Genomic DNA, 26,658 nt, shown 5'->3' with positions numbered 1-26,658 from the left:
ACATTTTTAGGAATACTGTAGATCAGGGGCGGTCAACTTCAGTCCCCCAACAGGTCAGGTTTTCAGGATATCCCTCCTTCAGCACAGGTGGCTCAACCAGTGGCTCAAAGACTGAGCCACCTGTGCTGAAGCAGGGATATCCTGAACATCTGACCTGTTGGTGGCTCTTGAGGACTGCAGTTGGCTGCCCCTGCTGTAGATTATAAAACAAACAAAAAAACTGCTTGCTTTATCTGTGACAAATGTATATAAACAAGATGTTAACTTCTGCACGCTATGCCGTAAGTACCACTAATAAATGCAAACCATTTCCAAGAATACCGCGAGGAAATGTGACTACTGAGGTAATTATATAAAAATAATATCTAAGAGGCAGTTTCCCATCCAAAAGAAACCGTGAACATAAACACATGGCCTCTGCCTTCATTCTGCATTTATAGCCTGTATTTAGGTTGGCTTCACGGCTGCACTTGAGGATGGAAAACCTTTCAACGTTTGCGATTCTGCTGGTAATTACAGTGAAATTTAGAGGGTAGCAAACGTTTCCAAAAGAAAATATAACCCTTCTAACCAAATAACCCCAGAAAACGTAAGCGCATGGATAATGATGTGGGGCGAAGAGTTTGCCAAACCCAAAATACGGGGAGTCACTGGTTGGAGCTAGAAAGAATTAACCCATTCAGCATTCTGGGGCCGGTCAGTCAGTCACAAATAAAGAAAGGACAGTATACACATTGACGGGTGGCTTATTGTCTGGGGAAGGGGCTGGGACCCTGAAATTTAACACTGTAACTGCTATTATATGCAGTAGAACTCAGCCACGTGTTGCATTAGTACATGTGTGCCTCCATCCTTATTTATTTCAGTATACTCTTTGCAAAGCAGTATAATATAGAATAATATATTCCAGTACTGGAATAACTGGCATATGTCGTAAAAGGCCTCTAGTGTCAAGCTTTTACAGCACTGAAGGAGTGAACTTGCACTTAGGCTCTGGAAATATGTCATCAGTGATTGAAACTAGGAGTAATGTGCAGAGTCCGCCATTCAGGAGAAGCCTGATTTCTAGTGTGGACGAATGGCTTATTCCCTTGGGACTCAGCTATGCCAGGCTAGCAAACGGGCAGTTCCAGAACGCCACACACACAGTCTTACCATGCCCCGACGTCCCCTCGGCTGTCCGTGGTATAATCATTCATGCACCCCAACAGCGTGTTATAAATCAGGGACACGTTTTCTCTGCACACGGCTTCAGATTGTGATGCATCAGCTCTCACTCCCACTGTCTGACAAACCCTAAAACAACAGAGAGACACAGTGAATAAACCGTGAGATACACAGCCCACAGCAGAACATCAACCACTTGGTGTTATACGTGCAACATTAGCAGGCGAGGCGGACGGAGCAAGAGAAACGTACTGTGCAATGGCCTTCAACGCAGCTCTTCTGGACTCGGCAAAGCTGACATCTTTCCCAGAAATGCAGGTGACCCTCCTTAGGCCTTCCAAAACCTCAAAGAAAAAACAGAGTAACACTATATCAAGAGTATAAACAACATGAGAAGTGTGTATGTGAGAAGTGTGAGTACAAACCAAATGAGAAGTGTGTAGGGAAGGTGGATGATGTATTACACAACTCTTAACACATTCAATATTAAACCCTTTGTAATAGTGATTTAAAAAATCAACCACAGAAAGGGTTAATATGCATTATTCGTTATCTATTTAAGTAAAATTAACAAAGTCATTTGTATTTTAAAGCAGCATGTCATTCAAAATCCTATATGTGTTTTTTTCTATACATCAGTTGTGTAACCCTTTTTATGCCATTGTTAATGGTTTGCAATGTATTAAAGTTTCGTTGGGTTGCTATAGCATCTGATTAGGAAGTCACAGCCCTTCGTCTTTTGCCCGAGGAATCAGGCTCGTCGCCGATCGATTACGGGAGAGCGGATTGATCGGTGCCTTAGATAATTGCATTGTCGCAAATATAAGAAATTGCTGCATTTATTTAAACAAATTTTAAAAAAAAACGGCCAAGAGGAAACGCTGCTTCACATTCTGCCCCAGAGGGATGGGGGCTTTTAAAGTAAAACGTTTCATGCAGGGGCGGCCAACTCCCGTCCTCAAGGGCCACCAACAGGTCAGGTTTTATGGATATCGCTGCTTCAGCACAGGTGGCTTAATCAGTGGCTCAGTCGAAGACTGACACTTCAGCACAGCTTCAGTACAGGTGGCTCAGTCGACGACTGAGCCAAGGATTGAGCCACCTATGCTGAAGCAGGGATATCCTGAAAACCTGACCTGTTGGTGGCCCTTGAGGACTAGAGCCATTGGGATGGTGACTGCTGGAGAACCAGGAACTAACCAGCAACACCAACGGTGAAACGATCGAGAACCTGGGGTTCCCCCGGAGCGGAGATTCAAAACAGCTGCAGAGACCCAATGCTTCAGAACATAAGTGACCCTAGGAATGAAGACCTACACCAATCTCTGTTCTACATAACAAGAAATGAGCAATGATTTCACAATCAGGTTTATAGTCATCTATATTCCTCATCCAAGCCCATTTCACCATGATTAGACAGTTTTTGTAGTAGCTGGCAGCCAGTTTATTCCTCGACTCCTTTTCTTGGAGCAATTATAGAGTGTGAAGCTACATGACGGCGTAAAGATCCCAGGTTACCTGCTGCAGCTTGCCTTTCAGCATAAAACTTGGTAAGGCCCCCAGGGCTAGTGAAAACCCACAGCGAATCATTTCTTGGGTGCTTTGCAGTTCTGCAATGTATTGCTTCACCAATTCATCTACATACAGGAGGGAGAATGCAAAGTGAGAATGCAAAGAGCCAATCCAGTGGGACAAACAGAATCAATGACGTTGGGTTAAATATCGTGTGCTGATTACACACAGGGAGGGGAATAAATCTAAATACAGTAGCACTCCACTAATACAGCGGTTCGGTTTCGCCAGAAAGCGAAAATCGCCGCAAAGCGGAACATAGCATTTGCTATGTCCACCGGTGATTTTCAGTCTTTCCTCCCCTTCTGCGCATGCGCGAACCCGATCATCAACCCTTCTGCGCATGCGCGAACTCGGCCATCACTCCTTCTGCGCGAACATGGCGGCCTCCTCGGTACAACCGTATTGGCAGTATTGGCAGATCGCAGAGAAGCAACATGCCCACTGTATACACACACAATACGTAGACGATGGGCTGGGCATACGCAAGTCTTCTTTATACAATACATTATTTATTGTATTGTGAGGATCAACATTTCAATCCCCTAAACTGACCTTTATCAAGAGGGTTTACCAAACGCTGCTCCTCACCATACAACACATCCCGTATTGTTTAAAGGAGACCTGTGTGTACTCAGTCCTCCTTCTATACATTGTGTCCAGTTCCCTCCTCCCCCAGACGACTGTGGATAATGCACGTGTAACATATATATATTTATATATAGAGAAAGTGATTGAAATGAGTACACATATCCAGATGTTCTTGCAAAAGCACTGTAGTACACTGTAGTACACAGTAGTACTATTGAAAACAAATGGTTAAGAAGATAACACACACATTGAAGACATTATTTTGTTTCGTGTGTTAACTTTGCGATCACAGTGACAGTCCTGTTGAAAGGTTTGCCAACTACAGCAGCAAATTGTTCTTTTAAGTACTGTAATAACACGGACGAATGAACTCCACATGGGTTTGGTGTAGTGAAATCAAACACTCCTTAATGTAATCCAAATACACTTCTAACAGATGATGGACCACATGGAGACCACGGACACACATACGAATAAAAGGAGCCTTTCATTCTGACACGGACCTGCTGATTCTATACGGACCCTGCCCATCCTCAAAGATCAAATAGGGTTTTTTTTAATTGAACTTTGATTTAAGTGAGAACATACATACTGTACACAGCCCAGAGTATCGTAATGAAAAGTAGAAACACATCATTTGTGAGTAATGCATTATCTTCTTAATACCTTTGGAGCGTGAGGTGTAGGATCCATCCTGGGCAAAGCAACCCTATGTTACATGAGAAATAAATTCACCTGGGAAGGACCTGCAGGAGACTCACAACCTTAATATGACCCGAATGTCACTCTAAGTCAGGGGTGGCCACCTCCAGTTCAAGGACCACCAAGGTCAGGACCACCAGGTCAGGTTGTCAGGATATCCACGCTTGCGCACAGATGGTTCAATCAGTGGCTGTCAAAGACTGAGCCACCTGTGCTGAAGCAGTGGTCTTCCACCGAGCCACCTGTGCTGAAGCGGCGGTCTTCCACCGAGCCACATGTGCTAAAGCAGGGATATCCTGAAAACCTGACCTGTTGGTGGCCATAGAGGACTGGAGTTGGCCACCCCTGGTCTAGGTTACCAGACCGTAAACACCATGCGCAAACTGACCAACATCAAATTAAAATTAGCAGTGCTATACAAGAACATGCTATTATTATTAAAATCCCAGAAAAAAAAATGGTAGCTAAGAATTAGGTGCTTTATTTACCCAGTTATTGTACAGGAAGCACAGAGTTTGCCCCGAGGCCCTTTAAAAAGCACAGGTCCATGGCATACATAACATGTAGATTGTGTACAGAAATGCACAGGAGCGTCTTGCCAAGATACTTTGTAGTGAGACATGATGGTTTGGTACGGAACAATCTTTCTTCTTTCATCCCTTGGAGGCTTTTGTTTCTATGCAGGTTAGAGAAATGTTTTTATTGCCTGTGATATAAGTCTCCATATCCACTTATTATGTGTACTTTAAATATGGGCGTAGGTGCGACCATTGGGATGGGCCAAAATTAGTAATAGGCAGCCGTGTTGTTTCGAGGCTGAATTTTAGCCGCTGCCGTTCTTTGCCACACACAATAGCAGTAATTAATGCTGCATCTTTAAGAAAGCAGAAGAGATGAGCGTGATTCACTCACCCTGCACAACCGGATCAGCATCTCCCTGTTTGTTCTGGTAATATTCATTACACAATGCAGACAGTGCTAAGACAGCAGCTTCCTAAAAGCAAAACAATAGGATTATCACATTTTAAACCGCTGATGGACCCCACTATCTCCTTCCTTACATGCAGAACGTACTTTGGGGTTGTAGCTACAATTTAGCTATGAACATTACTGCAGCCGTCCCTCCCATCAATATTATTTTTTATTGTTATTTCACTTCTGAACTGGGGGATCTTTTAGAGCTAACCACGGGGACCCCGAGCTTCGGAGGTCCCCCGGAACTTGAGCAATAAGAGTTTTATTTTTTTGTAGATACTTTGAGAAAACGATTAAAAAAAAGAGACAAACGTTGCAGCTTGAGGTCACCAATGGGAAGCTGTGACATCATCTCCTAATGATGCTGCAGCTTTCTATTGGTCGCCTGCAAAGCATGGCTTAACCTTCAGCCATTATGTGTCCACCAGGGAAGTATTCTTTCCCGTTGGATAAAATACCTCATTGCTTGGGAACCTGAGGAGGTCTCTTGATGTCATGGGATCATGGATGAGTTATGGAAACCCCTCACCACCCCCTCTCCCCCCCCCCCCCCCCGATTCAGGTAGCCACTTCAAAAAGGTGCAATCCAGGACGCCCTGGTTTTGCAAACATATTGGTAGCAGGCGGTCTCACCGCGTGTCAGCATATTACTTCCATTATACACCTCTGAATAAATATGATGCCTGGCAAGAATAAGCAAATAGGGCCGAACTCGTTTGCAGAATCCCTGAGCTCCTGCTTCAGATTCGCCTATATTAGAATTCACCATTGGAGCGCACATACATGATGGACAATACAAAGTGCACATATAGATAGAAAGTAAGGAAATCTGCGCTGGTTCTGTCCCAAGTAATAATGCAGCTGTGGTGTGCATGCTGCTGTCAATCGGGTTACTCCAATCTCCCCTGTAGAGTGAGCCCCCCTAAGTGAGCTCACAATGTGACACAAAGACAAGAAGAAACAGATAGCGCACTGAGAACCAGCATAATATATGTTTTAAAAGGAGTCCTAACAAGAACTACACAGAAAAACGACAACGTGTACAAGAAAACGTGTATGACTTACAATGTTGAAAACAAGGTGAGAGTCGGAACCGGGAGAGACGGATGCCGCTGGAGCGGTTTGTTCAGGGTCCGGACCGCTCGCTCCGTCAGCTGAGTTTGCAGCCACTCTCTTCCTTGTCTGTTCTCCACCAATGAAATCGTGCGCAGAAACCTCTACGCGTTTTGAGCTCCTGACGAAGCACACGGTGCGAAACGCGTACAGGTCATGTGGGGTTGCTGCTCACAATTTCATTGGTGGAGGCCAGACCAGGAGGAGAGAGGCTTCAAACTCAGCTGAAGGAGCGATCCTGAAATAGGGCTGTTACAGGATGGGTGTAACACCACAGTTAGGTTACATTAAACGAGCAAAGCGTAATTTACGGCATATTCCCCCTCTTCTTTTCTCTTCACCTTTGTTAAACACCCGTTTTAAAACCTGCAAGACTAGGACATACTTCATTACACGTCATATGAAGCGAATGCAATGTTGGGCTACAGTAACGTGCTGTTAATGAGATGTATTCTGGCCGTCGTTTCGGCCTATAATTAGCTGCGTGGATACGCGTTAACTTCACGGAAAATAACGTCCGTTACAGATTTAGGAAACGCAACTTTGAGGCCGGATCTAACCTCATATCATCCCAGGCCAAATCATTCCAGGCAAGAAGAGGAAGTCTAAACAAATGCTTGGACCATTTAAGTACTGTACTATGATTTTATTTATATAGCGCCAACAGTCTACGCAGTGCAGGGAAAAGCGACAATGGTAATAAGAGCAGCCAGTAAATGATAACATATGGCAAAGTGAGACCCTGCCCTGAAGAGCTTACAATCTAAACAAACTTGTCACATACACAATGGAGTCTTCATTTGCCTTTCACTGCCAGGGGCTGGCAAACACATGACATTAACATTTACCTATGACATGGATCTAGCAGGAGTGAAACACGGAGGGCTGTGTTACCATTATTAGTCTGTATCATGCAATTCCTTGGGCTGAACCAGACGTATAAACAGCAAATCATCCAGGCAGTGCAACGCAAGTTACCTTAATTCTCTGTCTAGCAGAACTGGAGAAAAGGTGAAGACTTCTTAAAGTGTCATTGATCAGCCACTGCCAGCCACCTGAGAGAGGAGACATTATAATGCTGATCTATCCCAAGGAGCACACAGATACAGGGGAGACATTATAATGCTGACCTATCCCAAGGAGCACAGATACAGGGGAGACATTATAATGCTGACCTATCCCAAGGAGCACAGATACAGGGGAGACATTATAATGCTGACCTATCCCAAGGAGCACAGATACAGGGGAGACATTATAATGCTGACCTATCCCAAGGAGCACACAGATACAGGGGAGACATTATAATGCTGACCTATCCCAAGGAACACAGATACAGGGGAGACATTATAATGCTGACCTATCCCAAGGAACACAGATACAGGGGAGACATTATAATGCTGATCTATCCCAAGGAACACAGATACAGGGGAGACATTATAATGCTGATCTATCCCAAGGAGCACAGATACAGGGGAGACATTATAATGCTGATCTATCTCAAGGAACACAGATACAGGGGAGACATTATAATGCTGATCTATCTCAAGGAACACAGATACAGGGGAGACATTATAATGCTGATCTATCCCAAGGAGCACAGATACAGGGGAGACATTATAATGCTGATCTATCCCAAGGAGCACAGATACAGGGGAGACATTATAATGCTGATCTATCCCAAGGAACACAGATACAGGGGAGACATTATAATGCTGATCTATCCCAAGGAGCACAGATACAGGGGAGACATTATAATGCTGATCTATCCCAAGGAGCACAGATACAGGGGAGACATTATAATGCTGATCTATCCCAAGGAGCACAGATACAGGGGAGACATTATAATGCTGATCTATCTCAAGGAACACAGATACAGGGGAGACATTATAATGCTGACCTATCCCAAGGAACACAGATACAGGGGAGACATTATAATGCTGACCTATCCCAAGGAACACAGATACAGGGGAGACATTATAATGCTGACCTATCCCAAGGAACACAGATACAGGGGAGACATTATAATGCTGATCTATCCCAAGGAACACAGATACAGGGGAGACATTATAATGCTGATCTATCCCAAGGAGCACAGATACAGGGGAGACATTATAATGCTGATCTATCTCAAGGAACACAGATACAGGGGAGACATTATAATGCTGATCTATCTCAAGGAACACAGATACAGGGGAGACATTATAATGCTGATCTATCCCAAGGAGCACAGATACAGGGGAGACATTATAATGCTGATCTATCCCAAGGAGCACAGATACAGGGGAGACATTATAATGCTGATCTATCCCAAGGAACACAGATACAGGGGAGACATTATAATGCTGATCTATCCCAAGGAGCACAGATACAGGGGAGACATTATAATGCTGATCTATCCCAAGGAGCACAGATACAGGGGAGACATTATAATGCTGATCTATCCCAAGGAACACAGATACAGGGGAGACATTATAATGCTGACCTATCCCAAGGAGCACAGATACAGGGGAGACATTATAATGCTGACCTATCCCAAGGAGCACAGATACAGGGGAGACATTATAATGCTGACCTATCCCAAGGAACACACAGATACAGGGGAGACATTATAATGCTGACCTATCCCAAGGAGCACACAGATACAGGGGAGACATTATAATGCTGATCTATCCCAAGGAACACAGATACAGGGGAGACATTATAATGCTGACCTATCCCAAGGAGCACAGATACAGGGGAGACATTATAATGCTGATCTATCCCAAGGAACACAGATACAGGGGAGACATTATAATGCTGATCTATCCCAAGGAACACAGATACAGGGGAGACATTATAATGCTGACCTATCCCAAGGAACACAGATACAGGGGAGACATTATAATGCTGACCTATCCCAAGGAACACAGATACAGGGGAGACATTATAATGCTGATCTAACCCAAGGAGCACAGATACAGGGGAGACATTATAATGCTGATCTATCCCAAGGAACACAGATACAGGGGAGACATTATAATGCTGATCTAACCCAAGGAACACAGATACAGGGGAGACATTATAATGCTGACCTATCCCAAGGAGCACACAGATACAGGGGAGACATTATAATGCTGATCTATCCCAAGGAACACAGATACAGGGGAGACATTATAATGCTGACCTATCCCAAGGAGCACAGATACAGGGGAGACATTATAATGCTGACCTATCCCAAGGAGCACACAGATACAGGGGAGACATTATAATGCTGACCTATCCCAAGGAACACAGATACAGGGGAGACATTATAATGCTGATCTATCCCAAGGAACACAGATACAGGGGAGACATTATAATGCTGATCTAACCCAAGGAACACAGATACAGGGGAGACATTATAATGCTGACCTATCCCAAGGAGCACACAGATACAGGGGAGACATTATAATGCTGATCTATCCCAAGGAACACAGATACAGGGGAGACATTATAATGCTGACCTATCCCAAGGAGCACACAGATACAGGGGAGACATTATAATGCTGATCTATCCCAAGGAGCACAGATACAGGGGAGACATTATAATGCTGACCTATCCCAAGGAACACAGATACAGGGGAGACATTATAATGCTGATCTATCCCAAGGAACACAGATACAGGGGAGACATTATAATGCTGATCTAACCCAAGGAACACAGATACAGGGGAGACATTATAATGCTGACCTATCCCAAGGAACACAGATACAGGGGAGACATTATAATGCTGACCTATCCCAAGGAACACAGATACAGGGGAGACATTATAATGCTGATCTATCCCAAGGAGCACACAGATACAGGGGAGACATTATAATGCTGATCTATCCCAAGGAACACAGATACAGGGGAGACATTATAATGCTGATCTAACCCAAGGAGCACACAGATACAGGGGAGACATTATAATGCTGACCTATCCCAAGGAACACAGATACAGGGGAGACATTATAATGCTGATCTATCCCAAGGAACACACAGATACAGGGGAGACATTATAATGCTGATCTAACCCAAGGAGCACACAGATACAGGGGAGACATTATAATGCTGACCTATCCCAAGGAACACAGATACAGGGGAGACATTATAATGCTGACCTATCCCAAGGAACACAGATACAGGGGAGACATTATAATGCTGACCTATCCCAAGGAACACAGATACAGGGGAGACATTATAATGCTGATCTATCCCAAGGAGCACAGATACAGGGGAGACATTATAATGCTGACCTATCCCAAGGAGCACAGATACAGGGGAGACATTATAATGCTGATCTATCCCAAGGAGCACACAGATACAGGGGAGACATTATAATGCTGACCTATCCCAAGGAGCACAGATACAGGGGAGACATTATAATGCTGATCTATCCCAAGGAGCACAGATACAGGGGAGACATTATAATGCTGATCTATCCCAAGGAGCACACAGATACAGGGGAGACATTATAATGCTGATCTATCCCAAGGAGCACACAGATACAGGGGAGACATTATAATGCTGACCTATCCCAAGGAACACACAGATACAGGGGAGACATTATAATGCTGACCTATCCCAAGGAACACAGATACAGGGGAGACATTATAATGCTGATCTATCCCAAGGAGCACACAGATACAGGGGAGACATTATAATGCTGACCTATCCCAAGGAGCACACAGATACAGGGGAGACATTATAATGCTGATCTATCCCAAGGAGCACACAGATACAGGGGAGACATTATAATGCTGACCTATCCCAAGGAACACAGATACAGGGGAGACATTATAATGCTGATCTATCCCAAGGAACACAGATACAGGGGAGACATTATAATGCTGACCTATCCCAAGGAGCACACAGATACAGGGGAGACATTATAATGCTGATCTATCCCAAGGAGCACAGATACAGGGGAGACATTATAATGCTGACCTATCCCAAGGAGCACAGATACAGGGGAGACATTATAATGCTGACCTATCCCAAGGAACACAGATACAGGGGAGACATTATAATGCTGACCTATCCCAAGGAACACACAGATACAGGGGAGACATTATAATGCTGATCTATCCCAAGGAGCACAGATACAGGGGAGACATTATAATGCTGACCTATCCCAAGGAACACAGATACAGGGGAGACATTATAATGCTGATCTATCCCAAGGAGCACAGATACAGGGGAGACATTATAATGCTGACCTATCCCAAGGAACACAGATACAGGGGAGACATTATAATGCTGACCTATCCCAAGGAGCACAGATACAGGGGAGACATTATAATGCTGATCTATCCCAAGGAGCACACAGATACAGGGGAGACAAACAAGAGATTCTTTCGGGGTTTAGCACATTCGCTGGAAGAGAGGTTTGCTAGCCCTATGACATCAAAGGGGTTCAAACAATATTTGGGAAAAACTACAAATTACCTGCTTCTGCGATTTGCCGAATGAAGGAGCGCCATTAACATGTAATGGTTTATTTAATACTAGTGCTCAGCCAAATGGGTAGGAACGGTATGTCCGGCACGTTAAGGCTTTTCGGGAATATTTAACAAAGAATCCAAAGGGAAAAAACAACCGAGAAAAAAAAGCTTTCTGAGGCCTGCAAGATTAAAATGGCTGAAAGAGCAGGGACCATCATACCGCCCACCGGACACTATACATATCCCTCTACCTTCCATCGCGAGCTCTCTAACTATACAAGCGTTGCTGGCAGGAGAGGACTTGGCTGCCCCAGACGAGAAGGAACTTCACCACTTACTGATAATAGCATCTCCAGGGTGGGGGACTTTAGAAAGGGATAGCTTTTCTATAAGAGCACATACTGCAGAGAGAAAGATATGTGTTATTACATAATGCCTCATATTTTACAGCTTACAATATGAACCTTAATATAAGATGAATGGAATACACCCATTTCTTCAAAATGTACCCCATAATACCTAGTTACAGACAATCCACTTAGGAGTTTTCTTTTTTTAACCAAAATCCGACACCTATGTGTTTTAAATCAATTTTTTACGTTAGTTTGTAAACACGGTGAGCAGAGACGTGGGAGGGGTTTGTAACGCGGTGAGCAGAGACGTGGGAGGGGTTTGTAACGCGGTGAGCAGAGACGTGGGAGGGGTTTGTAACGCGGTGAGCAGAGACGTGGGAGGGGTTTGTAACGCGGTGAGCAGAGACGTGGGAGGGGTTTGTAACGCGGTGAGCAGGGACATGGGAGGGGTTTGTAACGCGGTGAGCAGAGACGTGGGAGGGGTTTGTAACGCGGTGAGCAGAGACGTGGGAGGGGTTTGTAACGCGGTGAGCAGAGACGTGGGAGGGGTTTGATTTCCTCTGGCTGCTCTCTTTTGTCTGATATCACTGTCTTCAACAAGAGTTTGCACAGGCAAAGCTTCCCTATCCCCCTGGCAATCATCCTGACTGGCTCTCTGACAAGGGCAGTGTGGCATAAAGGTAAATAAAATACCTGGCTGACAAATACTCCCCCCTTCAGAAGTACCCCAGAAATAGAATATTTAAAAAATTTTTAGTGAAGACTACTAGATTGTTAGATTTTTCACAAAATGTTGTTGTTTGGTTGTCTACGTGGGATTGCACCTTTAACTAACAGGCAGACAATGAGACAAGAGATTTAAAATGTCAACAACATTTTATATAATGTTATGAAACTTACCTGCGGGTCTCATTAATTCTCCACCCAATCCCCTGCAGAGAAAATATAAAATTATTACCAGCACATAAAGTTCACAGCATTACCAAACTCATGTGATCACGCACAGCACTGACACAGAGAGGAGGGAGAGAGGGGGTGGCGAGGGAGAGAGGGGGTGGCAAGGGGGTGGAGAGGGGATGGAGAGGGAGAGGGATGCAAAACCACCGGTACAATCTATATTTTTACATGATTTTGGCCCTAAACAAAAATTGTTTAACAGAGTCAAATGAGGATTTCAACTCTACAGCAAAATGACCACGATGTTGGTGAATAACTGGTTAATAGCACTGATCTGCTACATAGGTCTTGCGATACCTAATGTCACGTATTAATTTTGATTTATTTCACATCAGTTCCAGTTCTAGCGCTGCCTATCCCAGCAGCATGGCATAGAAATAAATGTTAATGCCACAATGTCACAGAGGCTCATAACATCTAAACAACGCACAGTATCCCATCCCATATTGCACATCTGTTTTAGCACGTGCTCAGAGCAACCCTCATTTCCATGTTGGTTTACTAGCAATGCAAGAGGTGACGGCTTCACGAAGGTGCACTTCCCATTTCCTTGCAATATAATGTCACCTTGTGAAGCAGCCAGGTCCCTAACATCTGCCTTTACATGTGTATTTATATTAGTATTTTATCTGGTAGTGTTAGGACTTGCGAACAGGTGTCTGCCTTGACGTGGCTCGCAAGCTTACAACGCTTTGGCCAAAGGATTAAACTAAATGACCCTATTTCAAGAGAATATATACGTATTTTACTGTGTATTTCTGTCATGTTGGATGTAGCATTGGGCTTCTCTGTCGTCTGTTGTATACATATGCCACGCTCAATAGCACTCCATTTTGACACATATACATATATATATTTTGTGGGGGCTCAGGGGTTCCCAAAAAGAGCTTGCTGGGGTTCTGTGTTTTGTTTACATGTGTATTGACAAGCTCTGAGAAGAGGCCGTGTCACTGCGTTCACTTCCCAGTGTCACAACAGCTGAGCTCACCGAGACCAATACTACAGCAAATCAATGACAAGCCCCAGAAATCCGCATGCCAAGTCAGGAGCGAAACAATGCAGAGACGTTCACTGACAACTAAATAAAATGTAAAAGAAATATCCTTAAGTGCCTTGTTGATGCCTCAAAGAATTTGGAAAGTCCATGACCTGAATCATATGCAAATACAACAAAAAGTGATGGTCAGGGTTTGAAGAAGCGAACTGGGACCCATTAATCCTGCGCCCTGAAGCAATGAAAACACCACCGGTAGAATTAAGGTCTCTAACCCCGTCACTCAGTGTATGGTTTGCATGAGATTTTCATGTGCCATCCCATGGTCATTTGCATGGGATTAAAAGGGATTAAAATCACAATTCTAATGAACATGTTGGGCTGGCTCATCGTGATTAATAATCCCAAGCAGACACAATGCGGATAATAAGGGACACCAATCCTATTACTGGCAGGGCCAAGAAGATTTTGCAATGAAGCCTTCCAATTGCCTACCAAAGCACCAAGAGAATTTCTAAAAGAAACGTGCCACCTCTGCACAGAGGCAGTGTCATCGCCTATTAGCAACTTTTACTATAACCACGCGTCGCTGAACTAGTTACACTTCCTTTTATCATCCTACCCTGCCTGGCCACATATACCATGTTAGGTATATTACTGTATTTCAGCTCTAGTGCCAAGTCTTTCCTGCAGCGTCAGTGACCCTTTTATTGTCGGCCCTCCGGCTCTGGAAGACTGACGTGCAGAGAAACATCAAGTGTCAGATTAACGTGTATTTAAATCGGTGCTTGGAGTGGCCTGTGACAGGCCATCACGCTCACAAGGCAATGATTCAGATCTGTGGTGCTTTATCTAAAGGGGAAAAGCACTTTAATAGGCAGTGTAATGCCATTAAACGCCACCTATGCACTTTGTGACGCATACACTGCTACACCTGTGCCCCGCCCTGGCATTAAAGAGCTAACAAGAGGGAAACGCCACCCAGAAAGACACCGGCTGCTCCTGATTTAACAAAGCATGATGTAGCATTAATGGTTGCCCCTTAGCAACAGATTATGGAGTTTGTGTTGCAATAAAATTAAATCATTCAAAAATAAAGTACATTTTACACCGCAAACATCATTCAAGACTTATTATTGACATATGTTCGGTAGTTCAAGAGATGTATACTAGTAGTTGAAATTTAAGTCCCAAATGAAAAACACAACAACAAATGAGTCACAAGGATAACGTGTTCAGGTTCCTTCCCAAAGCCTAGCTGCTGAAAGAATGCTGCAGCAATTGCAAAGGTGCAGTGATCAGGGCTACATCAGTCCCTGTCTCACACAGAAAATGACAAAGCATTTTGTGAGGACATCAGCATGATCACAGGAAGAAAAAAAGGGCATATGTACAAAACTGTGTAGAAAAAGAGTAGATAAACGGATTTAAACTAATGAAGTAACTTTGTTTACTTGACATAAATTCACTTGTGGGGTGATCTCTGCAGCAAAGCGTACGCAAAATTGTTATTTTCATATTGTGCGCCTCTGCATCATTGGCCTAGATCAGGAGTGGCCAACTCCAGTCCTCAAGGGCCACCAACAGGTCAGGTTTTAAGGACATCCTTGCTTCAGCACAGGTGGCTCAATCAGTGGTACAGTCAACGAGTGAGCAGGCATATCCTTAAAACTTGACCTGTTGGTGGCCTTTGAGGACTGGAGTTGGCCGCCCTGCCTAGAATCACTCAATTGAGTTAAATCTGCAATAATATTCTGCATTACGATAAAAATATAACGCACGATACCCGGGCGTTAATCATCTCATTTGCCAATGGCTTTTTGCCGGTAATTCAGGAGAACCGCGACAGACACGATCACTGCCACAGGGTTATGTAATAGGATTTATTATATATAAAACAAAAAAATTCAAAACCCTATAGCAGAAAATGCCTGACCTCTGGAGACCTGAGGAAGGTACGAAGAGGTTGTTGTCGGGAACGATCAAACCTTGGGAATGCATCTCTGGGAGTGCAAAATCTTGTCAAGATTCTTGAAAGTAGACGTGGCGAGAATCTTCTCTTGTGGAAGGATGGTCTCCAAAGGTTCCTCTGGTCTCTCTTCAGAAGAATGTATTCGGGAGAGTGCGTCTGCCTTTACGTTCTTGGTCCCGGGGATATAGGAAAGGTGAAAATCGAATTGAGAAAAAAAAAAGAGCCCAACGAGCCTGTCGTGGACCAAGGCGTCGAGCATTTTCTATGTAAAGAAGGTTCTTGTGGTCCGTGAGAATAGTAAACGGCTCTTTCGACCCCTCCAGCAGGTGTCTCCACTCTTGAAGAGCCCTCTTCATGGCCAGAAGTTCCCTGTTACCCACGTCATAGTTCCTCTCGGCAGATGAGAATTTCTTGGAAAAATATCCACAGGGATGTAACTTATCTTGAGGCGTGGGTCTCTGAGAAAGAACGGCTCCAGCGCCGCAATCAGAAGCGTCGACCTCCAGGACGAAGGGAAGTTCAATGTTGGGATGACGGAGAATAGGTGCGGATATAAAAGCTTCCTTGAGTGTCTCGAAGGCGGAGATGTCCTGATATGACCAAGCAGAAGGATCAGCTCCTTTTTTGGTGAGCGCAGTGAGAGGTGCCGTGATGGTAGAAAAACTCCGTATAAACTTACGATAGTAATTAGCGAACCCTAAAAAACGTTGTATGGCCTTGAGAGAATTGGGTCTTTGCCATTCAGTGACTGCTTGAAGTTTACCGGCATCCATCATAAAACCTTCATCGGAAATGATGTACCCCAGGAACGGAGTAGATGTCTGATGAAAGGTGCACTTCTCCAGTTTGGCGTACAAATGGTGTTCACGGAGACGGGAAAGGACGTAGGAGGTATGGCGTATATGGTCCTGGAGATCTTTGGAAAAAATCAGGATATCATCCAAGTATACTATAACAAAAATATTGAGTACCTTACGAAAGACGTCGTTGATGAAATCCTGGAAGACAGCGGGAGCATTACATAAGCCGAAGGGCATTACAAGATACTCGTAGTGTCCGCTACGCGTGTTGAAGGCCGTCTTCCATTCATCCCCCTTCCTGATGCGCATCAGGTTATAGGCACACCGTAGATCCAACTTGGAAAAAATCTTGGCCCCCTGTAAGTTATCGAACAGTTCGGTAATAAGGGGGAGGGGGTAACGATTTTTAACAGTTATGCGGTTCAAACCCCTGTAATCGATGCAAGGCCTCAAGGACCCGTCCTTTTTCTTGACGAAGAAAAACCCAGCCCCTGCTGGAGAATTGGAGTGACGAATAAAGCCTTTCTTGAGATTCTCCTGGATATATTCATCCATAGCATGAGATTCTGGTAACGACAAGGGGTAGGTCTTGGACTTGGGTAGGGAGTAACCTGGAACAAGATCGATCGGACAATCGTAAGTCCTGTGTGGCGGCAGAAGGTCTGACTGTACCTTATTGAAAACGTCCCGGAATTGGTGGTAAACAAAAAGGTAGAATAACCTCAGGAACGGAGGTATTGGCCAGCAGTCGAGGCGGAAGTATGGCTGGTGGAGATGGCACCTCTGACCTTGACCTCCAAGTAATAGGGTCTTGGGATGTCCAGTTGATGAGAGGATTGTGCTTCTGCAACAAAGGTAAGCCGAGAGTGACTGGAGTTCCGGGAGCGTGGATTACATCAAAGGCCAAGGTCTCCTCGTGGGAGTGAGAGGAAAGGGTGATGGGGCAAGTCTCCAAGGGAATGTATGCTGGGGTGAGCGGACGGTTGTCGATCCCAACCAAGGCAACGGGAGACTTCTTCCTAACGAGTGGAATCTGGTTCTGTTTAGAGAAGGTTTGGTCCATGAAATTTCCTCCCGCGCTGGAGTCGATAAATGCCGCAGTGGAGGTGCGGAAGGTAGGACCCGAGAGAGAAACGGGAATGGTCAATTTTTTGGGAAGTTCCTTCCTGGAAAGGGGACAAGGAGATTTAGCACCCAGGGAGTGCCCCTTCGTACTCACTGGGTTCGGTCGTTTCCCGGGCGTAGTGGACATTCACGGACCAGATGCTCGGAGGATCCGCAGTAATAACATAATCCACCGGCTTGGCGAGCTTGCTGCATCGGTGTCCGGGAATGCTGGACTCCAAGTTGCATCGGCTCAGGAGCCTCCAGAGCGGGTAGCGGGGAGACGGCAGATCCTGGGGTTGGAGAGAATCTGGGAGAAGGAGCACGGAAAGGCATAAATCGGGGAAGCTGGCGCTGGAGGCGGCGTACCTGAAGGCGCTGATCCACTCGATTGGCTTGAGAGATGAGTTCCTCCAGAAGCCCTGGCCTGGGTTGTGAGGCAAGCTCGTCCTTCACGGAATCCGTTAAGCCTCGCCAGAAGACTGAGACCAAAGCCTCCTGGTCCCATCGTGTCTCAGCTGCTATGGTCCTGAACTCCAAGGCGTACTGGGCCACGGAACGACGTCCCTGGGAAAGCTCAAGCAAAGAGTCAGAGGCAGTTTCTTGGCGTGGGGGGTATCGAAGACCTGTCGAAAGTCTCGCCTAAAGGCTGCGTAGTCGCGGGTGATATCGGGACGTAGTTCCCAAATTGGGGAGGCCCATGCCAGCGCTTTCCCTGTAAGCAGGCTGTAAACATACGCCACTTTCTTGCGACCAGTGGAATACTGCTGCGGAGCCATTTCAAAATGGATCTCGCATTGATTGAGGAAACCGCGGCAGGCGTGCGGATCCCCCGCATACGGTTTAGGTGCCGGGATCTTCGGGCCTGAGGTCGCGGCGGATACTGGTTCTGGCGACAGTGGCGGTGCGGCAACAGGTGGTGCCTGAAATGAAATGTCCTGTACCTGTTGAGTGAGAAGAGCCATTTGGTCCGTTAGGGCCTGGACTTGTTGATACATGGCCGTCATCATGGAGGCCATGTCAGTCTGGTCTGCGTCTTGTGGGCTCGACATAATGTTACGCCGGTGCTGCCCGCAGACCCGTCCCTTATACTGAGGTGGGGACGTATAGGAACACACACCCGCAGCAGAAGGAGCGTGTCTGGAGTGTGGTGAATTAGGCGTTGCCAGGCCAGGTGGTGTTTGCTAGCAATTCTTGCCGGTACCGGTTAAAGAAGTTCCGTAGTCGTAGTCCAAGCCGGGTTCGAGGCGTATCAGAGTGAGCGTTGTCCAAGGAGTGCCGAGATCGAGAGCCAGAGGGGGTAGTCGAACAAGCTGTGTCAGAACCTGTGAAAACACTAAGAGAATCCTGAAGTACTTCCATGCAGAGACTATGTCGAGCAAAGACTGAGAGCAGAGAGGAGCTAGATAAAGCAGGAAGGTCCAATTAGGAACGGAGGTGGGACAGGAAGAGCTACAGGGAGACACTGCAGATTGGTGCAGGCATAACAGGCCAGGTGAGACTTGTTGGTAACCCGAGTATGCCCGTGCGGCTTGCGGGGCCGGAGCTTGAGGTCCGGGGGACGGGAAGAAGAGTGTGCAGACTGAGCGTGCTCCGTAACGCGTGTACGCGCGTGAACCGAGCCAGTGGATGGTGCAGGTGTGTGCGTGGGAGCGCCCGGCGCTGAGCAGAGGAATCGCCGAGGGAAGTGAGTGCTCTGTGTGGGGAGCGCGGAGAACGCCGATTCCTGACAGCTGATAACGCTGACTGTATGTTACCCTGTCGTGAGTAGAATTCTAATTGTACTCATACCGGATGGGATCTCTGCAGCCACTGTTCTTCCATTTTTAGACATTTGTTTTGTATCTGTGGCTTTATAATATACATTAAATAATACCAGTTCATTTTCAGCTATTCTGTGTTGTATGTGAGGCCATATAGTGTTGTAGTTGGTGGTTTGTTCGAGTTATAGTGTCAGTGTTGCACTATGAATGTTTTTTCTGTTTAACCCCACATGTTATGAGATATCAATCAAGATCCCATTGGACATTTTGATTGGACACCAAGGACTGGACTATCATTTGGTCGGAGATCACCGTAGGTACTGTATGGGTTTTATCTAGGCGCCGGTATATTGTGTCTTTTTCTAGCCTGGTTATTGTAAACATCAAATGATTCTTCTACGTCAATTTTGTTGAGAACATTTATTTTTGTTTTAGTATTTAAAGCTGCAGACCAAGCAATGTCCTACGTGTTTTTTTTTAATAAATCAGTTCTGTACTATGAGAAAATGTTTTTTTTTTAAATGCTACAACTCTGAATGACATTATTAATGTATTATAATGCAACAAGCCTTTTTTGTTTCTGTAGCAACTATTTACAAAGTCACATCCCCTTCCTCTTCTGAAACAGGCTCTGGCACACCCCCTTTTTGACCCCTGTCCTCTCTCTAGCAGTGCACCACTCAAATCTAGTGACTGCCTGCTGTAAAATTAAAGCTCAACAGGATAGGCCTGAATAATTGTGTGATATGCAAACAACGTTATTACGCTATTCGCAAGCAAAATTACTATATGTCACAATAATATGGAAGTGAGGAATGAAACACACAGTATGGAAGTGAGGAATGAAACACATACAGTATGGAAGTGAGGAATGAAACACATACAGTATAGAAGTGAGGAATGAAACACATACAGTATGGAAGTGAGGAATGAAACACACAGTATGGAAGCGAGGAATGAAACACACAGTATAGAAGTGAGGAATGAAACACATACAGTATGGAAGTGAGGAATGAAACACATACAGTATGGAAGTGAGGAATGAAACACATACAGTATAGAAGTGAGTAATGAAACACAGTATGGAAGTGAGGAATGAAACACATACAGTATGGAAGTGAGGAATGAAACACATACAGTGTGGAAGTGACGAATGAAACACATACAGTATGGAAGTGAGGAATGAAACACATACAGTATGGAAGTGAGGAATGAAACACATACAGTATGGAAGTGAGGAATGAAACACATACAGTGTGTAAGTGAGGAATGAAACACACAGTATGGAACTGAGGAATGAAACACATACAGTATGGAAGTGAGGAATGAAACACATACAGTATGGAAGTGAGGAATGAAACACATACAGTATGGACGTGAGGAATGAAACACATACAGTATGGACGTGAGGAATGAAACACATACAGTATGGAAGTGAGGAATGAAACACCATTCTTGCAATTCCTTTTAACAATAGGTCACCTGTGTAAGATAACACCACGGACATCTCCCCACTAAGAGATTGCAGGGTGTTTCTAGATTTCCAGTGAATTTCAATGCCAAGCCGTAATGATAACAATAATAATAATTAATACAAAGTCCAGGCTTGGCATGGGAGTGGAGTAAATAAAAAACGAGCCAAACCCAAGCCTTTAGTCTGCAACGCATCTCTGAGAAATCTCCATACTTCAGGTAGCGACATTGTTTACCAGCAAATAAATGTGCCTGCAGCGAATATTTATAGTACACACCTTGCACAGATTTCCCCCCCCCCCCCCCTTGCAGGTAAATGAAGCAGCAGTTCCTCATAGCGACAGTGCTGTACATAACACACAACAGATGTCAGATCTTGCATATCTTTAGGATAAGGGCATGCATTTTCAGCTAGCCATTTCCTTAACCTGCAGCTTCCCAAAAGACACTCACTTTAAATCCAACACGATTCCTTTAACCCAGGGGTGTCCAGCTCAGTCCTCATGGGCCACCAACAGGTCAAGTGTTTTATGAAAATCCTTGCTTCAGCACAGGTGGCTCAATCAGTTACTCAGCCATTATGGCTGAGCCACTGATTGAGCCACCTGTGCTGAAGCAGGGATATCCCTAATACGTGGCCCTTGAGGCCTGAGTTTGAAACCCCTGCTTTAACCCTTTTGGTTCCCCCAGGACGAAGTCACTACATCATTGGAACTCTGGCACTGCCCAGGGAGGGTGTTCCCATGGAGCACAGGGCGCGATGGAGGAAGCCCTCTCCTCTTCCGTTTCCTCCAAACTGGCTGCCGAGGTCACGTGATTGCAGTGCCGGAGGGGCCATGGCACTCGGGCACCACGACCTCTCCAGCACTCAAAGGGTTAAAGTATGGTCTCCACTATAAGAGTTTTAGAAGCGGCACACCCCAATAACCCCCACCTGTTCGGGTCCGATCCGTGATATATCAGGCATTATGTATAGAAGGCACTCCATGTCTTGTATGCAGAATTTGTGGTTTTATTGAAGAATTAAAATCCCGCATGAATTTCAATTCTTCCTAAAAGAGTGAGGACTCACTAACTAATCTTCCTACTCTAAGTAGCTGGGAAAAGGGAAAACTCTCTTACCGTGGGGGCACACTGGTTGCTGAAAGCAATGTATTGCTCACCTACTAACTCATAACACTCCGTCTCTCCCTTCACCAAGCCGAGAAATCATGGAAATCTTTCCGTTCCCCATTTTCACTTGCCACCTTCCAATCCATTCGCCACCAGAACATCTCCACTCTCAAATCGCAAAAACAAATATACTATAACACCCTTATCAAATCACTATGACCTCATCCACGCCTACTGTTCTCCACCCGAAACACTCTGCTCTCCCCCATCTCTCTCGCATAAGCCACCCTCCCCCTCTCAGCCACAGACCTTGCCTAATACTTCTTACAAAAAAATTGACATCATCTGTGCTTCCTTTCCCACTGCTGCCCCCCCCCCTCCATCCTTCACCTCCTGACCAACCTCTGATTATCTCCTCTCAATCATCAAACGCTCTCATCCCACCACATCCCTTTCTGACCCCATTCCACACTCCCTCCTCATCCTCCTTGACCGCTCTTCAGCCATGGACACCGATCACCTTACTCACCAACCTTGGCATCAGACATCGCCCTCATGGCTCTCATCCTCGCTCTCTCAAGTTGGAGTAACCCAAGGCTCTGTCCTTGGTCCTCTCCTCTTTTTCCTCTACACTGTCCCCCCTCTTTGACCTCATCTCCTCCCATGGATTCAACATCCATTTTTTGCAGACGACATCCAAATCTATTTCTCTTTCCCACAATTCTCACCTGAACTTTCCACCTGTATCTCTGTCTGCCTTTCTGCCATTTCCACCTGGATGTCCTACCACTTCTTACAAATTAACCGAGTGAAGATTGAAGTCCTCTACTTTCCGGCTTCCTCCTGCGCAATCCCCACCATCTCCTTTCTCCTCATCACCATCTCCCCTTCCACTTCCACTTCTGCTCGCAACCTTGGAGTCACCTTTGACACTTCCCTCTTCTTCGCCCTACACATCCCTTCCATCGCTACAACCTATTCAACGTAAGAAAAATGTGTCCCCTGATTTCCCTCTCGTCAGCCAAACTTCCCATCCACTCCCTCCTCTTCACCCATCTCCACTGCTGTAACTCCCTTCTCCTCTATCTCCCCCTCTACTTCGCCATACCCCTCCAACAAATCCAAAATGCTGCAGCCTGTAGACTTCTCAATCTCCCCTCCTTACTCCCCTTAATCTTCCCCCTCCTTACCTTTCAGCACTCCTCTCTCGCTACACCACTTCACGCCCTGACTGCCACAAACCTCACTCATCTCTCCCCACAGCCTCTTGTGCCACCTCCTCGACGCCAATAATTTGCCTTACTCGCCCCTCTCCACTGGAACAAACTCTCCCACCACATTCCAATCTGCCCCCTCTATATCTTCAGAAACCAACTCAAAACTCATATTTCTCCATCACATTCCATGATCACCGGTAAACCTTCAATCCCATCCGCTCACTCATCCCACGCTCCTCAACACCCATGATCTTCCCTACCTTCATCCCTTCCTAGTCTTTCCAAAAACCCTCCAAAGTCACCCACCTCACTGATCCAATCGCTTCCACGGTCAGACCCATCACCATGTCACCGACAAGACTAAATACAGAGACATGACCCCAACCCCTGCTCACTAACCAAGTTCTCAAGGCACCTAACCCAGGGATGCGCAAACTAGGGGGAGCAAAATTTTGTACGGGGGTGTGCAGAGTGAAGCAGAGTGGTGATCGAGGTGGGCGGGGGGAGATAACAGTGGCATGAAGGAGGGGGAGAGAGCTGGAGGAGAGGGGGAGAGCAGATGAGGGGGAGAGCGGATGAGGAGAGGGGATGAGGAGGGGAAGAGAGAGGATGAGGAGGAGGGGGAGAACGATGATCAGGGAGAGGATGGGGGAGGGAGAAAAAAATTGCAGTCAGGATTATCTTATACTACTATGCTGATTTAATTAACAACAAACCTATAACATTTGTCATGTTTTACAGTTTAAAAAAATGTCATAACAATAAAAAAAAGTCATGTGATTTGGATTACATCATGCAGGGGGGTCTACTAATATCACGGATGAAATGGGGGGGGGCTCGGTGTAAAAAGTTTGCTCACCTCTGACCTAACCCATAGCTAGAACATAATGTTCCCAAACCTACCCACCACAATGACATTGTAACAATTACTCTATAATCAAATCTATATATAACCACACCTTTGTTTTACCAAGTAATGTACAGTGCCCCGGGTAAGGGCGCTATGTAAATGTTATAAATTGCGGTCTGTTGGTTTTCAATAAATGTTTGTGTCCAGTCTATAGTCATTGCAACTTCCAGAAAATTTATAGACACTGGGTATACGGTTAGTGTAAGCTTGATTAGTAATTTTTTTTAATTGATTTGGTTTCCAGAGTAGAAGCGGGGCTTTGCCATAAGATTAGTATATCATCTATATAGCGTATAGAGAGATACACGTGCTGGTTTACTAGATGCCTGTCAAAGGATATTTTGGCAAAGAAGGGGCCCACATTTTACCCCATTGCGGAATTGATTGCACCCCTTTCTGCCCATATACCAATACTCTCGCTGCTACAGTATTTTCTGTCAACAGCTTGGTAATGAGAACGTTTTGCTACACCAATTAGCCCGCAATTTGGTATGTATAGTGATACTAAACGATATTTTGCTTCTTTGTATACAGCTATATCCCCGCTCTGTCCTCCTGACTGTGATACTGAGTAGCGTCTTCGTAATATATATGGTACTCCATGAGAGTTAGAAATGTGTCCGTCCGCATATACTGAAACCCGTATCTGCATGTTAGAGTATGTGAACCCTATATTATGTTCCGTTAATAACTCTTATCGGACCCACAATAGCAGGTTAGATATACTGCATGAAATAAACCCATCTTCCCGGTGTAGAATTGAATTGCCCGTTTTGATGTGTATATTTAGTTTTAACGTGTGCGTGATTTCTGCGCTCTCTGCATTCACGAAGTTACTTCTTTCTTTCTGCACTTCCGTTAGTTACCTGTTGCTAGGCAGCCATACCAGAGGCGCGTGGGCCGGCACTGTTTTTCCTACTGCATGTATTTACGGGTGACTATGTTGTGAAAGTTGTCTAGAAAAAGGTTCCTTAGAGCAGGGGCTGCACTAACTTTTTAACTCGCGCCCGCCCTGCCCTATTATCTGCTCTCCGGCATCTCTTCATCTCCTCCACGTTGTTGCGTCATGTGACGTGGCAAAGGCCGCGTTGTCCGTGCAACCTGTAGCCATTTGACGCCACATTGTCATGGCAACGTGTCATCGCTATCAGAAGATGGAGTAGAAGCCAGAGAGAAGTTAAGTGGCCCCAGCAATTCATTTAAATGTTGTGGGGAAGAGCGTGGGGCTCGGTTCAACGCTCACCAGTTTGCGCTCCCCTGCCTTAGAGAACGGAAACATCGATTCTTAAATGAAACCACAAGTTAAATAAGTTATGGTGGGTAAAAAAGTGACACGAACCCTCCACCGTATAGCAAATAAAAACAGCACTTTTGAAGCAAAAGGTGAAATTGTGTGCTTATTTGCAAGTCATTACCCAAAATCCCTAGCTGCAGTGGAAGCATTGTATGCTAGGAGATAAAGGGGAAAAGGACGGTTGCAGACCTGTCTGACATATGTGAATGTGCTCACAAGTAATATTTTATTCGCTCAATGAAATCATACATTCTGCATACAGCCTCTGCTTCTATACGAGACATATATGTAGGCATGACCAGACACCCCAGGTCTTCAGTACAAAAATCAGATCAAGGTTTTGGCTCACGGGGACGCCTCTCAAGACAGGCTTGAGACTTCCCAGTGAGCCAAAACCTTGACCTGTTCTAAGGACTATACCAGTCCGAAACGCGTCAGAGTGTGTGTCCCCTGTACCATGTTGTACTAATAAAATATTGTTTTAACCTACACCTTGCTGGTCCGCTACTCTACTTGGCTGTGCACCGCAGGAATCCTTGGATTTCACTTGCAATATGAACATTGAGCGTGCTGCACGCTGCAAAGGAACCAGCCTGCTGTGAGTATATCTCTCCCTCATTTGGAGATGTGATGACCTGGAACAGTGCAGCAAAGGGTTGGGCATGGCAGAGTCCTGCACAACAATGGTATGTTAACCCTTTATAACCCTTTATTTATCATGACACATGGACTGTTGCCATTACATTGAGTGTCTTTGCTGCAATCAAATAGCACTGGGTCAAAATACTCTTTCTTTGGGCTGATACAGTTCCCTGCTATCATGATGTGTGTATCTATTTGAAAGTTCAGACCTGGATTGAGCACTGTTTTTGGGATTTATACCCCAAACTACAGACTAAATAAATGTTTCTTTGCTTTTTTGTACTGAATACCTGGAGTGCCTGTTCATATCTAACAATACTGCTACTTTTGCAGTTTGCACCGTGTGGATGCTTGGAATGCTGCTTTAAATGTGCATTACAGTTGATGTTCAGGGTAACCATTATGGAATATGGGTGCATAACCTATGCCACCTTGCAATGATCTCTAGTATTGATCAATTACAAACAGGTTCTTCAAGAGTATCCCTTTTAAATTAGTCAG

At 45.3% G+C, this 26,658-nt stretch overlaps 1 protein-coding gene across 2 annotated transcripts in view; it reads right to left on the bottom strand.

Moving 5' to 3' along the window:
• TBCD (tubulin folding cofactor D) overlaps positions 1–26,658 on the bottom strand; it is a 176,376-nt gene that overhangs the window by 49,175 nt on the left and 100,543 nt on the right. For both annotated transcript variants that reach the window (XM_075579659.1, XM_075579660.1), the window contains exons 23-29: positions 12,819–12,850; positions 11,904–11,966; positions 7,099–7,175; positions 4,945–5,026; positions 2,686–2,804; positions 1,420–1,511; positions 1,156–1,296 (exon numbers count right to left, since the gene is read on the bottom strand). In XM_075579659.1, the coding sequence (XP_075435774.1) occupies positions 1,156–1,296; positions 1,420–1,511; positions 2,686–2,804; positions 4,945–5,026; positions 7,099–7,175; positions 11,904–11,966; positions 12,819–12,850 (606 nt within the window). The remainder of the gene's footprint in view (positions 1–1,155; positions 1,297–1,419; positions 1,512–2,685; positions 2,805–4,944; positions 5,027–7,098; positions 7,176–11,903; positions 11,967–12,818; positions 12,851–26,658) is intronic.

The sequence above is a fragment of the Ascaphus truei genome, chromosome 22 (assembly GCF_040206685.1).
Source record: "Ascaphus truei isolate aAscTru1 chromosome 22, aAscTru1.hap1, whole genome shotgun sequence".
In the NCBI taxonomy this organism is placed as follows: domain Eukaryota; kingdom Metazoa; phylum Chordata; class Amphibia; order Anura; family Ascaphidae; genus Ascaphus; species Ascaphus truei.
The sequence above is the reverse complement of the archived record's forward strand: the minus strand, read 5'-3'. Positions and strand labels throughout refer to the sequence as shown.